This window comes from Tyto alba, unplaced genomic scaffold, assembly GCF_018691265.1.
Source record: "Tyto alba isolate M040663 unplaced genomic scaffold, T.alba_DEE_v4.0 Super-Scaffold_7, whole genome shotgun sequence".
Taxonomy (NCBI): domain Eukaryota; kingdom Metazoa; phylum Chordata; class Aves; order Strigiformes; family Tytonidae; genus Tyto; species Tyto alba.
In genome coordinates this window covers 17275352-17290527 of record NW_024881328.1, presented here as the reverse complement: position 1 = coordinate 17290527, position 15176 = coordinate 17275352, and the positions used below count along the sequence as shown (strand labels likewise).

The 15176-nt window shown below is 45.1% G+C and overlaps 1 protein-coding gene across 2 annotated transcripts in view; it reads right to left on the bottom strand.

Moving 5' to 3' along the window:
• The window catches only part of IGFBP2 (insulin like growth factor binding protein 2), a 64399-nt gene that overhangs the window by 17729 nt on the left and 31494 nt on the right, over nt 1-15176 (bottom strand). The window contains exon 1 of one of the 2 annotated variants that reach the window (XM_033003896.2): nt 14249-14288. The exons of the other annotated variant lie outside the window; for it this stretch is intronic. Within the exon in view, the coding sequence (XP_032859787.1) occupies nt 14249-14273 (25 nt within the window). The 5' untranslated portion in view covers nt 14274-14288. Of the gene's footprint in view, nt 1-14248; nt 14289-15176 lie in introns of those variants that run through there. 2 annotated transcript variants of the gene reach the window in all.

The window sequence follows — 15176 nt, the reverse complement described above, 5'->3', positions numbered from 1 at the left end:
GGGTCTTTATCTGTCTTCTTACAGCTGAAAGCATCTCACAGCTTTCTGCTTCATTTCTGAACCCCAAAATTTGCAAAACAAAATGCGGCAGTCATGTAAGGGCATGTAACTCCCCAGGCATAGGGTCTGGGGAAGGAGTATATCAAGGGGGCCACTGCTGCAACCTCCCAGGAGCACTAAGGTGGGAGGCTGTCATTAGATAATTTTCACTAGAGTGCTATAATTAACCCACCCTCACTGCTGCAACTGAAAAGCACCATAACCGCAGCCATCCTAGGGGCAAAGGGGCAGCTGAGGAGACAGTGGGAAACATCAGCCCTGAGCACCCACATACTCTGAGGGCTTTCATCAGCCTCAAGAACAAAAGCACTGCTGCACCATTCCCCATCAGGAAGCAACGGGCACACACACCCTCCTCCATTGCACTCGGTCCATAAAACTCCACTTCATTAGAGCCACTGTTGCCACATCTGTTAGTGCTTTAAAGCATGTACATCTGGCTTAATTGAGCGCTTGATTTTATTGCTGCTTTATCTCCATTTTCTGAACAGGCCTTGGGGAGAGGGTTTTGTGTGTTTTGGGTTTGGTTTTTTTGCCTTCTTCCATTTTTTTTTTTTTTCCACTGAAATCCCACCTGAAGCAGGAACAAAAGCCCCTGTGACAGTTGCTCACGTGCTGGGGGCTGCTTTTAGGAAAGTCTCCCCTCTAGACAGTGAGCCCCATCCTAAATATTCTGGTTTATGTGCTCTAAAGCTTCAGACACACCAATCCTCCCCTCCCACTCTCCCTCTGTCCCCCCTGGAAAAAAAATCATAGTTACTGGCGGAAGGTGTCACAGTACATGCCAGGGAGAAAAAGAAAAGAAAAAGGATCTTGTTGCCCCTGCAGTCTCTGAAACTTTGCCTCTGCCAAGTTACAACAAACAAGAAAAGCAGAATCAAAACACAGCCCCCACGTCCCCCTCCATCCACCCAGGGCACGCTGTGCTAGTGCCAGCTACTGCTCACAAACAGCCACACTGCGAGCCTCCTCTGACATGTCCTTCCAGGTGGCCTGAACAACAGAAGAGCCCAGCTCAGGAAGCCTGCATACGATGCACAGGGTGCTTGAAATCCCTTCCAGGAAGCGCAAAGGTCCTTTGTGCCCCCAGACAGAGGAGAGGTTACCTGCAAGCCCCTTGGCCAGATCCTACACTGGAAGATGCTTGTGTTTCCCTGTGAAAGGAAACGCCAGGCACGCAGTTAGCTAGTAACAGAGAGGAGTACTAGTTGCAAAGTTGGCTGTTTTCCCACTAAACCACCCCAAAGTGCTTTCCAGCCACTGGGAGAACAACAGGACTGGTCCCTCCTGTGGGAAGGAGCTGGGGTACTATTGCTAGGCAGCAGCATCCTCCCAGGGACCCATGCCCAGAACCTTCTCACAGCTTTCAGGCCATGATCTGGCATGCACTGGTACCAGCAACGTATCCAAAACCTGGCTTTAAAACGCTGCCCCAGATAGTATTTCTCTTGCTGCAGACTGAGGCTAGGACAGCTCAGCAGGCAGCCTGGCTTTCACCAAGCACCAAATGCACAGCAGATGAATTATGCTAGCTGATGCTAATACAGGATGCAACCCACACATGAAGCCCATGAGCTTTATACTTGCTAAAAAAGCAGGACATACCTGCTGAAACCACGACTATTGCAGCTTCAGGGTAAGCAGACAGAAGAAAAGTGATGCCTCATCACACATCATGGCTGTGACGCAGGAATCCCCACCGTCTGTTCTGGACACTCCGAAGCAAGCTCCTCAGTTACACCACTTGGTTTTCATGCCCGTCAGGTACGTTCCTCGCCCTCATCAGTCATCTCCCCAGATGTGCTGCCCTGACCGTCAGCTACTTGTTCTCCTGCCCCCCACCCACGAGGGAGTTCTGTTCAGCCAGCGTCACACCTTGTAAGCTCTGGCTTTCAACTCCTCTGATGGAAGCAGGCAATGTTCTGTCTGTTCCCCTTCCTACAAGAGTAAGATATTCAAAGCACTGCCAGCTTTCCCAGTGCTGTGTTCCAGTTTGATTTCATGCTGCAGTGCTAAGTCCAACCATCTTTTATCCCCACTGCCTGGTATCTCTTCTCAGATGTCTAAACACAAAAGCCACCCTTGAAGCGAGCAAAAAGGAAGGCATGCTAGCAGCAGCCGAATGAGCTCCCCTGGTCCTTCCTGCCCCAGTCCAACATTACTTCAAGCCCAGGAGAAGAAACATCTGAATAGTGAAGAGAAAGAAGGTCAAAATGTAATTAAGCTCTGCATTTCCTATCCCAAACTGTTAGTGTGTATTGCTGTGGGTTTGAGTTGTTCAAGCACTCTTGTTTCACTCATGCACAAAGCAGAGGTATCTTTCCCATAAAACAAAAAAAATCGCTCTTTAGGCTTTCCAACTGAACCCAGCTGGGCTCCACCCAGAAGATCAACCCAAGTCATCCTCACAAGGAAATCCCATCTTCTAAAGTTTGGAAAGACAGAGAATTTACATACTGCAGTACATAAAAAGCAAAACCTGCAACCAAAGTCTCTGACTGTGTCCTCTGCGCAAGGCCCGTGTGCCCCATGAGCTGAATACTGCTTACGTGCAAATCATGTTAGCCCCACTTCAAATGAGAGCCATGAAGAGGGGACAGCAGAGGGAATCTGCAGCAGTGTTCACCAGTGAGCGAGGGAGTGGGCTGTGGCGGTTCCTTGTGCAGAGACCAAAGCAGTCACAAGTCCAACACACGAGCTGACCATGATGCAGAGGCTCAATCATGCAGAGACTGAGGGAGGAGCAGAGCAGACCTGTCCAGCTGCACACAGCTTGTTTGGGACCCCAGCACATGACTCCATGTCTCCCTGCCAAGGCACCAGTGTGTTCTTCCAGCACCGGGCTACAATCTCCATGATCCACCAGCAGCTACAGCTGTGGTCAGCAGCAGATGTTGGGAAGAACGCAAGGACAGCTCTTTTCCTCTGCTTCTGGAAACCAGTGGTGTACAGAGTTCCCAAACCAGGGTCTGCACATGGATCTTCATATTTCATAGCCAGCCACCCCTCTATGAATTTCTATACTTCCTTTTAGAAGTCATTTATATCAAGGATATTTCCAACTTCCTACAGCAATGACTTTCATGGTTTAATTCTGTGCCCTGCTCCTCCAGATGCATTGCTTGATCTTTTAATGGGATGCCGAATTAAACTGAAAAATAGATATCTTCTCACTCCTCCCCCCTATTCACAATTTCATAGCTCTCCATCTCAGCCCACAGGAACAAGTCAGCAGAAAAACCTAAACGCCAAAGTGCTGGTCTTCATACTCTGTTGAGACAGGGTTTAAAGACCCCTTAATCAAGGTGTGACCTTCAGAAAGCAACATGCACCTGCTGTGTGCCACATACATCTCCATCACGTCTCCAAAATCAACCACAGCCCTTGTGAGGGGCTAGGAGCCAGGACACCTCTTCTTTAAAGTCAAAGAAAAATGCCCGGCCTTTTCACAAATACAGAAGGCCTTGGCACAAGCTGAGGGCACAGGAACAATGCCAAAGCACATGGAAAACAGCAGCAGCAGCAGTTCTTACTGCTGCCTGTCTAATTGGAGAGCTGGGACACCTCTCCAGAGCAAGGGATTCTTTGCAAGCTCCTGACAAGCTGCGCAGGGTGCCCTGACATAAGGAGAGACCCCTCCAGCGACACCCCTGTAGCTGCACTGACAGCCCCAGACCTCCAGCACACGTTCTTGTCACATGCTGCTCTTCCTCAAAAGCCTGCAAAGCATGTTGGCTGAGTCCCAATGAAAGCACCTTCTAATGGGATTTTTCAGGTTTCAAGGATATCAGTGTCTGGCACAGGCTGAAGTAATTAAGAGGACGTCCAACAGACGATCTGGCATTTGTTAACTGGCTATTTACCACTGAACCTTACAACTCCCACTCTAAAACTCTGCACCAAAATACTTGCTTCTTCCTAACTTTCTCCCTTGCCCCATCCCTGCCTTTCACAAAGCCCAGCTGTGGTTTCTCTCGCACCGCTCCCTCAGCCTTGCCACGCTTTGCCTTGCTAAATAAACCGTGATGGTGTCAGCTGGACTAAAGCTGGAAGGCTTGCTGAGGGTTAAAGGGAAAAAAGTGTGTTGCTCTTGGCAAACAGATAAACCTAGTTTTCACTGAACAGGACTCAAGATGGACAGCCACAGCTACATGCACTTGCAATCATCATGTTTGCCTTCAACTCTTTCTATTGAATACCAGGGTAAGAAAATCCTTGGGCTGATCTCATTTCTACTGGCTTCACTGGGTTGGTCCCTACAGCCACAGATCTGTTCAAGTTTTTCCAGACCAAAGATATCCCTAAAGCTGCAACAGCTGAGTTAAACTCATTTCACTACAACTCCCTCCTACATCACTTAGAAAGTGTGCCTGGAGGAACAGCAAACCAGCAGTCCTGGAGGGAAGGGTTTGTAGTCTGCAGTGAAGAGTTACTGGTGGCATTTAACACCTCAAAGGAGCAGTAATGCAAATTCTGCAGGAAGAGAGCATTCAGAGACAGGATTTGCTAGAGCAGCCAAGACAACAGAATTGGCTTAACTGGAAGAAGGCTGGATCCTCTGCCTCAGCAGAAGACCACCTCATGCAGTGGGTTGAGTGAGCCCTGAAAAGTTTGTCAGTGGGTTTCATCATGCAACAGCCCAACATAGAGAATGAAAGATTGGTGGGTTTTTAATGGTAATTGCTGTTTCCACACACAGACCAGACTGCATAACGCACCACAGTATCAGAATACTTCACTCTCTCTGCATGAAATAACACCAGCAGGTGTGTCCTCCCCTCTCTTTGAAGGAGAAGTACGAAGATCTTTTACTCCCATAGAGCTCCAAAGGAGCAAAACGCACCCAGCACCTCCAGTATTTGGGTCCACCCAAGCAAAGCTCTATCATCTCTGCTCCCAATGCCCCCAACATAAGCATGGGAGATACATGGAAAGACTAGAGATCCATAGGGCAGGACTCTGCTTCTTTTGAGGTCTTCAGAATACTATGTAAACTGATGGGGCAGCATAAATATTTATTATTAAGGGAGTGTAAGAGAAGAGGAGAATGGAAACTGCTAATCAATAATGAAAAGCAAAGGGGAATAAAACCTGCAGAGAAAATTCCCCACAAGCTGCTTACTCATTCCTGAAATACAACTGTAATGGAGCACCACAGAAGAAAGCAGGATAAATTGGTCAGATAAGTTACTAGGAGGGAAAAAGAGCAATCAGGGAAAATTTGACTTTACCTACAGTTAAATATATGAAGTCCGAAAAGGAATTAACAACTCTTGCAATACTGAACTGTACTGAAATGAAAATTATTTACTGAATGAAGCAAACATGGGCAATCCAAATAATTAGCCACTGGCACAGTTTACAAAAGGGTGGTGATAGCATCTGCTGGTGTGAGTGATTTTGAAGTCAAAACTGAACATTTTTTGTAGAGTTCTAGTAAAAACAGCAACTCGCACAACAAAAAAATCTGTGCTCCAAACTGGACCAGGAGTCAAGATTGAGGACGGGACACAGTCCTTCTGGCATTAAAGCTGTGAAAAATGAACCTGGAAGCACCAGAGATGGATGCACCTAAGAGAAAACCTGACATCGCATGGGCTGACCCTTAAACCAAGCACCTCTGCCAAAGAAAAGGGCAGTGCTCAGATCAGACCTGCTACTGTGGAGCTGGTGAGCATGAGACCATCTCCAGATGATGATGCCTTACAAAAGCATCCTTGATCAGCTGCCATAACTGATGAGGTTAGCATAAATCCTTAAATCAGACAAGAAACGAGACAGTGTCGATACAACAAAAGAACAAACTCTTAATAGATCATCAGGTGGTGGAAAATGTGAGAAGTCATCCAGAAAAATTAACTGGAAAATGGCAGAAGGCTGATGAATATTTGGCGCCGAAACAGCCATCAGCCTCCCTGGGATGTTCCCAGAATGAAACTGTAGAATGAGCCATAAATAGTCTGAAGTGCATCTTGCTCCTTTGCCCCAAAGGCAGCACAGCCGTGCTGGGAGAGCTGAGAGGTGGGGAAAAGCAAATGCCTAAAATCCAACCCTCACTGACTCACAGGAATAAATCACTCTACACCAATCAACAAAGGACCACTGTAAGCTGGGGAAGAGCCTTCTGGAGACCTTAAAGGCATGTGACACTTCTCAGTTTCAGTCCTGCCAGCTTTTGTTTCATTTGCAATTAAAGTATCAGAGATGCCAGCTATCCTTTTCCCTGTTTCTGTCGGGGCTGCTGGCCTCAGACAGTGTGCCTGATACCTCATCTTGAGCAACTGATTCTCTGTCAAGGGCTTCCTAACTTTACCACATTATCTAGTTACTGGCATTGTACAAGGGCTTTCTTTTAAGGTCTTCTCCCCATTTCCCTCTTGCAGATATTCACTTACTGAGCACTTGCCATTTCTCCATTTCCCAAATCCCCTTTCATTCAAAGTTTAAGGTCATAAAGTACAGATTTCCCATTTCAGCTCCCCCCAAAGCTGGAGTAATTTGGCTTGGCTGCAGGGCAAACTCTAAAGCCTAAAAGAAAACAAACACACAGGACAGTTCTGTTACCCTGAAATGCTGAGCAATAAAATCTCAGTAAATAAATAAATACATGGAAACTCGCTTTAGGTCAGAGTATGTCATGCTGCTTGGTTTGCTACAATTAAAAATAAAATCTATTTAAAAAAAAAGGAAACAAACAATCAGACTGGGATCCTGCACCTAGAAAACAGTATTAACAAAGACAGCAAAAAATCTCTACATCTCCATGTCCTTTGAAATTTCAGTACAGTAACTTATTCTGAAACAGGAACACTCCTATAGCCTAGACCCAACTCCACTTTGAACCAGACCCCAAATTCTGACTGCACAATTTTATTTTTAATTTGGTATACAAATATTGATCTTCGACAACCACTCTCCCATGACACAGCTTCCCTTTTGCCAAGCTGAAGGAACATTAGCATGCCAAGGTCGGCACTACTTTCCCCTGTGCACTGACAAAAACTGCTGGACCTATGAACAGAACTAAAATATTTTTTTAAATTCTTGCTTAAGGAAAAAATTAAATCCTCCCTGAGATTTGTGTGATGGCCTCCTGAAACACTGGACACGTGACTTGCAATCAGCCAAGTTGTACCATCCTCCTTGGGAGGAGAAAAGCATCTGCCCTGGCCTCAAGGTTCCACCTGGAGATGATGTCCCAGAAGGACAGTGCTCCAGCCAGCAGAAAACACTGTTTCCTAGACAGGATATTATTAGGGCCAAGTTATGGCACACTGCCCTCATGCAAGCACTCCAGATCACGGCGCTCCTTCCCCTTCCCGTCTTTGTCTCCCTCCTGTATCTCGAGGGAGCAGCCAAGTCCTATCCTGCCCATCGCACACACTCCTGCTCCTCTGGAGCTCGTCCCTGCAGCTGCGCCTGCCCACATCCATTTTTTTCAAGCTCATGACTGCAGCTGAGGCCTTGCCAACTGCTTTCAGAAGGGTTAACACTTCCCTCCCCCTGTGGGATGCTTCTCCCTGGATACTGGGTGAGCCTGGGTGGTTTTGCAAAGCAGGAGCTCAGCGGCAGTCCACCTTCACCCTAGAATCAATTAAAACATACAGGTCTTAGTTGTCCACTGACAGATTTTGACAGCAAAAGCTCCATTCAAAGTCTCCAGCCTGGTCTTTCACTGACCATCCCAGCACTCTATGCTATTCAGTCTTCTCCCATTCCCAACCTTATCACCCCTCCACATCACTTACCCCAAAGAGTTTTCCTGAGCTATCTCTCTCCATGACAATGAACCTAACTCAGTGTAATCACAAGTATTTAACACTTTCACAACTATGGTTTCCACCAGGACATTCATTGCAAACCCACAGCCAGGTACACCTCGCTTCTTAACCCTGGGATCCTCTGCAGTCAAATTTCACCATCCCTGCACAAGCCTCTGTCACTCCTTCATCACTTCCCAGACTGGCTCCCCTTGTCCCTATTTTAAGGAACATTTTCTCACATTCATTTGTATCTACTGCTCCATGGGAGATTACACAGAACAAATACACTGCACTTTTCAGAAAAACCAGTTATCAGACAAAAGTATCAGCTCAGCCCGGCATGATCCACCTTTGCTTCATCTGTTTGGTGTTTACCTTCAAGTCCTTTATTACTCCGTCATCTAGATCTGCCACTGTCATCCACAGCTGAGGTTGGATTAATAGGTCTGTATTTGTCTGAATCACTCCCCCACCTTCGGCAATCTGAAATATTTGGTCTCTGTCTCCTATGTACCACCATGACCTACAAATCTTTATACAAGACAGTGAATTTTATTTTTTTTTTTTTTCCTTCTGTCCTGGTCCCTTCAGAAACTGGGGCTGGTGTTCCTGGCCTCTGCTCTGGCTGATTTCAATCAATTTAATTCTTTAACTTTGTTTTTTTTCCCCCTTCAGTTTTCAAGGTTTTCATGTCCCATCCAACTGTATTGAACACTGAAGCAAAGTTCAGTTAATACTGGAGGCATACCTAGATCTTCTTTAATCTCTGGTTGGTCCTCACTGCACAGCGGCTTCAAGTGTCTTTTTATTTATATAGCTGAGAAACCTGTTGCTATTTGTTTTAATTTCCTTTGCCAGGCCTAACGCAGCTTGACTTTTGGCAATTCTCATTTTATCCCTACCCCTCCTGACCTCTAAGACATTGCTTTTTTGCCGATTAGTCTTTTTTTCCATTCCTTACAGACCCTGTTTAATCCCAACTATCCTTTTAAGGTGGCTATAGATCAGCTTCAGCAAGGAGCCCTTTCCTGCTGTGTTTCCTCCTTTGCTTGGGATTCCTGATCCAGATAGTTTCTGCACCTCTGAATTAGGGAGAGGCTCTGCATCCTCTGCATTTAAGTTCTCATGCTTCTTTTCCCAGATGACTTCACCCACCAGGTTTTTTTTTCATTTTTCAAAGTTTGCCCTTTCAAAGACAAGTATCCTAGTTCCAGACGTACTTTTGTTTAGGCTTCCATTTAATTTAAAAGGAATCCATTTTATGAGCACTAAGTCCAAGATTCCTCTGTACAACCAGACCCTCCTGTAACATCAACACTAGTTACCAAAACAAAACCTAAAATAGCACCTCCATTTGCTGGTGCTGTTACTATTTAATGAAAAAATCTGGGCTATCACATCCAGGAATATCTATGTTTTACCTTATTAATACAATGTGTTTGCCAATGTGTATTCCTAGATATTAAGATACATTCCTAAGTTCCCACAGAAATATTATTTTGGTAACATTTATCTTTCTAATAACATTACAGAGAGATCTATCCACACAAGCCCTACCACCCCTTATTTCACAGTCTGAAGCTCTATCTATCTATCCTCTCACGGCTATTTCCCAAGGTACTTAGATGAACTGCAGTCTATTTTGTGAATACCTTCAAGTGGTCCTATCACCAGGATGCCTCTCAAAACAACCAGCCCATCACAGGAACAACTGTATTAGCTCAGACCACAAGTCCATATAGCTTCATCTCCTACAGCAGACAAAAATGAGGGGAGATCAAGGACTGTTTGAGGAGATTTTAGCTCCCGTTAACTTCCCCAGTCTCCCCTCAAGCACTCAAATTTCGAGTGTTCACAGCAAGTTCTGAAAAGTAGTCCCACAACTCAGCTACTGATACTATGAATGGGCACATCCCTTTATTTGGGCAGCCTTTGACCTCTCAACCATGGTCCTCAAGAGAATCCCATAAAACACCTTCAAAAGGCAGGTTTGGAAACAAGCATTTATAACTCTGCCTGACACTAGAAATCCTGGTTTCAACAGGGAGATTGGCTTTATTGCCTGCTGTAGTTCTGTCCTGCCTCCTCCCAGTTAATCCTGTGTTCAACAGATGGTAAATTCTCTCCTTCTACCCCACAGAAGGTAATTTCCTTAATTTCACTTTTTTTGCTAATACCTATCTTATATGCAGGTATGAATTACCTTTCTTTCCAACAACCTACCTGATCAACCTACTTCATTAAGCTTCAAGTATTTGCACTCAAACTGAATGTATCTTTGAAGACATCTGTCTCTGTTCCAGACTTCAACTTCTGTACCTGAAAGTCTGGCCACCAGCCTAATAGAGAGGCTAGCCTTCTCCACAGAGCTTGTCCTGCCTGTATCTTTAGACTACCACAGCTAGGACAACAACACTACCAGTCCACATGCTAGTGCTTGTGGTGTAACCAACCCTGGGGCCCTTGACTTCTGATCACAGCCACCCAGACCCTCCTCCTTTATGAGGATACTATTAAAGAAACCAAAACACACCACCACAAAAATCCTCCACTGAAGATCATTTAAGTCTTTGCTACTGGTATCCTCATCTCTGGTCTGTTTGAGATGGAGTCTGGAGTGTTGTCTCAATGTGAGGGACACTGTGAATGGACTCATCATAGAAGTCACAGGCTCTGGCATGTTTCTTCATCAAAATCAATGTTATCCAAAAAGACAGGGAAAATGCAAATAAAAGAGGATGAATTAGACTAAGACAAAAATGGATTCTGCTAGACTAAAAAAGTCCCAGTGCCCATTCTGTTACTGACTATGAGGCCAAAGAACTTTGCTTTCAGTACTGTCTTTGTTCCTGCTTCCACTACATTTTTTTGTGCACTGTGTTTCACAGTAGAGTCCTTGAAAGCATCTAATGTGGCCCTGGCCATAATCTGCTTAAGGCAGTTTACATTGATGCAATATAGCTGACTTCAGGGAAGTCAATCCTGACACCAGGAACGTCCCATAAACAGTCTCAGGGCCAAGTTCATGAACTGGGATTCAAGAGAATTGGATTCAATCCCTCCTACCATGCTTCCCCCCTCCTTAAGAGACCTTGAGGAAGTAATTTTATCACTCTATCCAGCAGTACACATCTATAAAAAAGGGATGATTAAAATTCCATCCTTGACAGAATGACTGTTAGCATCAAGCCAGCAGATAGAAGGAAGTCCTTGTAACTAGGGCAAGGACAGCCATATAACCACACTGAATAGATATTTAGGTGCAAGTTCCTTGCTCTGATACTGTGCTTTTAATGCCACATAAATAATTCCACTTTATTTTGGCATGCTATTATCTCTGCACAAACGGGTTAAAGTGAAAGGGGGAGAAAAAAAAGTCAAGTTTCTTTATCTTTTCAGCCCTGAAAAGACTAGAGCTGTTTAGTGAAATCCGAGAAAAGGATTGTGGCAATTACCTCACCTGCATCATTCCAAAGATTGCCCCTTCACAAAATGTGCCATAGCTGCCCAAACTGAGACAACCCCAGGCATAAACCATGAGCTGTGCATCTGACTTGCTTTTTATCTCAGGCTATGCAGATTAAGCAAAGCTGACCCCATGCAGAAATCCACAGCTGCCTCTGGATGCTTACCCTGACATAGATTCAATTCTGAATCACCCAGCAGAGTGGGGGAAAACACAGCACCAAACACAATCCACCTAACCATATCATCTCTTTACCTGTTGAAAAATTCCTATTCTTGACTGGCACTAGGCACTGTGATTACCAGACATGGTAGAAGTTGGACACTCCTCAAACTCAGGACTTTCAGGAAAGATTTGGGTGCGTCTTTTTTTTCTTCCCATACAACAAGAATCAGCAATTTTGCAGAAGTGATTTGCATTTTCTCAACCCAGTCATTTTTCATATCAAAGAGGTGTACGTGCCAAAACACATGTGAGCCTAGGCACGTAAGAGGCAACAGTAGTCTCCAACTTGCCCTTGAGAAAAGTCAGACAGTAATGAGCTATTTACTCATGGGGAAAACGTTGCTCCCAGTCAGTGAACAGCTTCAGAGGGACCAAGGTTTGGCCCTGAAAGAACCATAAGACACCCCCCCACACACACACACACACACCCCACACCCCCACACACCCCCCCCCCCCCCCCCCCCCCCCCCGAGCAAAAGTCAGACTCTGCCTCCTAGAAGTGATTAATCTAATTCTACACCTGAACCACTTCATCAAATGCTATTGTTATCACTCAGGATGAACATGTTGGCCTGAGGTCCCTTCAGGACAAGAGTCCCAGCATACCATTTGCTGAACAAACACATTTAGAAATAATCTTGTCTTCTAAAGACTTCTTCATCAAAGAAAAACAGTCAGGCTTTAAGGGAAGAGCTGAGCAGCCCTAATCTCATTGTTTCATGACTGAATTAGTTAATATGGATCTTCAGGTTCAGGTCAAGAAGTTGAACTCCCTCAAATCCACCTGCTCCTGCTGAAACTCCTGGGGCCTGGCTGACTCAAAGGCTGCAGTAACCAGCCACATTATGGAGAAGTCCTCCAGCCCAGAGCCTTCACTCTCCTTGTATGCATCAAGGTTTCTAAGTTCTCCAAAATCAACACTGCACCATCACAATGCTTACATACAGCAGGCTGAAGCAACTGAGGGTCATCTGCTCAAGATCACGCAGGCATCAATGGCAGAGCTAGGAATAGAGTCCCAGGCTCCAGACTCCAGCCCTTGTTCTTTCCACAATGGATAGCATAACTCCAGGGTTAGGCAACTTGACTTGCGTAAGTCCAGACTGGCTGTTCCTCCTACCATAAAGAATGCTCTTCCCTGCTCTCCATTGTATGGTCTGGATAGCCATGGGTTTGGAAGGAGGACAAAGCAAAGACAAAGGAACAATACAACGGTATAAGACAGCAGTCTGGTCTCTCATGTTGCCCTATCTCCTCAGCTGGTTATAATCTCTTCCATGAAACGGAATAACAAGAGGATGACTAATGACTGGAAGATGAGAGTGCCTTGCTGAAGCAACACAGCAGGGCAAAGGACCTTTGCCAAGGGCAGTGGAGAATCTTATTTCATTGCTTCCATGTATACAGCAGCCATTTACCTACCTCACCAGATCCTGTTGTGCAGTCAAGTAGGCTGCTGCAATTAAAACAAAAAACCCAACCTTTATCTTCCACTGATTAATGCCCCCAAATCACCTTAGTTGCTCTGAACTCATTTTCCCTTAATGAGCTAGGCCAGATCTATGCTCTTGCACCACCGCTGTTCACAAGCATCTATCAGAAATATCTCAAGCACCCAGAGAAAGCAGCATGAACAGGATCAGCCAGGAAATCCCCAGATGGCCTAAGGGGAGGGAAAAAAGGCTGCATGATGCAACCTTGTGCTGAAGTAAACCTGCTCTAACCAGTTCCCATCCAGAGTAATTTCTTCCCAGGGCAAATGAATTTCTTCCTGAGACAGCTGTTTGTTCATGTACAGATGTCCAGAGGCAGCTACCTCCGTGTTTCTTTTGCCTTGTCTCCACCATTTATGCTACAACATTAATTATATCTAATGTTACTTCACTCCTTGCTTTGAGAAACAACAGCTCTTGTTTTGGGGAAGGACACTCTTTCCTCTGTTTCCCCTCCACGTTTCCACATCTTGGACCAAGACTTTTCTGTTTCTCTCCTGAGAGCAACATTAGTTTGAAACCCTGTCTTTCCTTCTGCTCTGATGTCAAATAAGCACTAGTTCAAGCCCATTCCATAATGAGGACTCCCACCTGGATGAACCTCTGGGGACTACACCAGTTTCTGTAGCAGCTTCCTCTGAACTTGAGGGTTGTGCATAATCAAGAAACACTTGGAGAAAGGGAATTACGCTCAGGGATCTGAGGAAGGAACCCGGATGGTCTGGTAGACATCAACCTGCCATGAGCAGTGGTGGAAGCAGCAGGAGGTCTCAGGAGAACGCAGAGAATATGAATGAAAAGGTTTGACAAACCAGAAAGAAACAATTGCCTTAAAACAATCAGATTTCTACCAAAATACCCTTGGGTTGGTGAAAGATGGGGCCAGTTTCAGCTTCTCTTCTGCCCAAAATGACAATGAACTGATGAGTCCTGCAGGGAGCAGAATCAAGGAGGCCAGCTGTCCAGGGGACCAACATGGGTTCACTTTCCATGTGGTTCTCTGACAGCAAATTCATAGTATTAGAAGGGTCTCATCTTTGCCAATTTTCACAAAATGAATACCAAATAGTTTAAATGGCTTCAAAGTTTATTACACCAGGTGTGCAACAGAATTACTGAAACAGGAGAAATATCACTGCTTATGTTTAAAAACATGCTGGGAAAGAAAAAATAATCACCCATAGGACCTAACTCCCATAGTCGGTCTAGAAAGACTGACAAAAGACTGTGCATTTGCTTACCACCAAATCTTTCCTTCCTGAGCATTAACCATCCTCAAAATTCAGCCTTGCATGGAAGCACCCAGAGTCAAGGAGGGGTTGGAAAAACTCCTGGTGCCAGAAAGTAGCTGTGTGCCACTGCAGCTGGACAAGGCAGAGAAAGAAAAAAGACTCAGCAAATGCAACTGATGGTGGAAGACAAGGCAAGGAGTCTCTAAGAATGTTTTCCCTTTTAGAGACCCAACACCCTCAGGAAATGTGGTTAATAAGGTGGTCCAGAAGGTTCCCTTCCAGTCCCCTGCTGTAGCTCCTCACACTCACTGCAGAGTGTGTGACCTTCACAAGGGGAGCAGAGATGATGCTCACCCCAGGATAAGCTCCATAGAGGCTCAGAAGACAGACATCCCTGTGATGGGAGTCTCAGCAAGTCATCTCCCAGAGCCAGAAACACTGACTAATTAGAAACATCTTTAAATCCCCAGCTGGGGAGGTGCATGAAAAAAAGCCAAAACATAATAATGATGATGATGATATTTGTAACTGCTGTTACTTGTTATCTTCTCAAAATGTTGACAGCAGCTCTTAGCAAGCACACACCAGTGAATAGCTTACATGCACTAATTCTCTCTTAAAAAGCACATGCTTAACAACCCTCATCAGAGAAAGCACTTCTCCATCCTACACGCAACCTTAGGGATTACCAAAATGATTTAAAACCCTAGCAAACAAGAGCTCTTGGAGGTGATAATCAACCTCCTCTTGCCCACACTTGACTCTCAAGGTCTGTTTCTCATGCTCTATAGTTTCCAGCTGGGACCCATCACCAAGTTATCAATTGCCCCTTACATACAGATGAACAGGTAATTAGTAAAATGACCTAATTAATATTAATACACTGGAGTGACAGAACTAACAAAGCTTGATTTTTAAGGTGGTTTTTTTTTTTTTT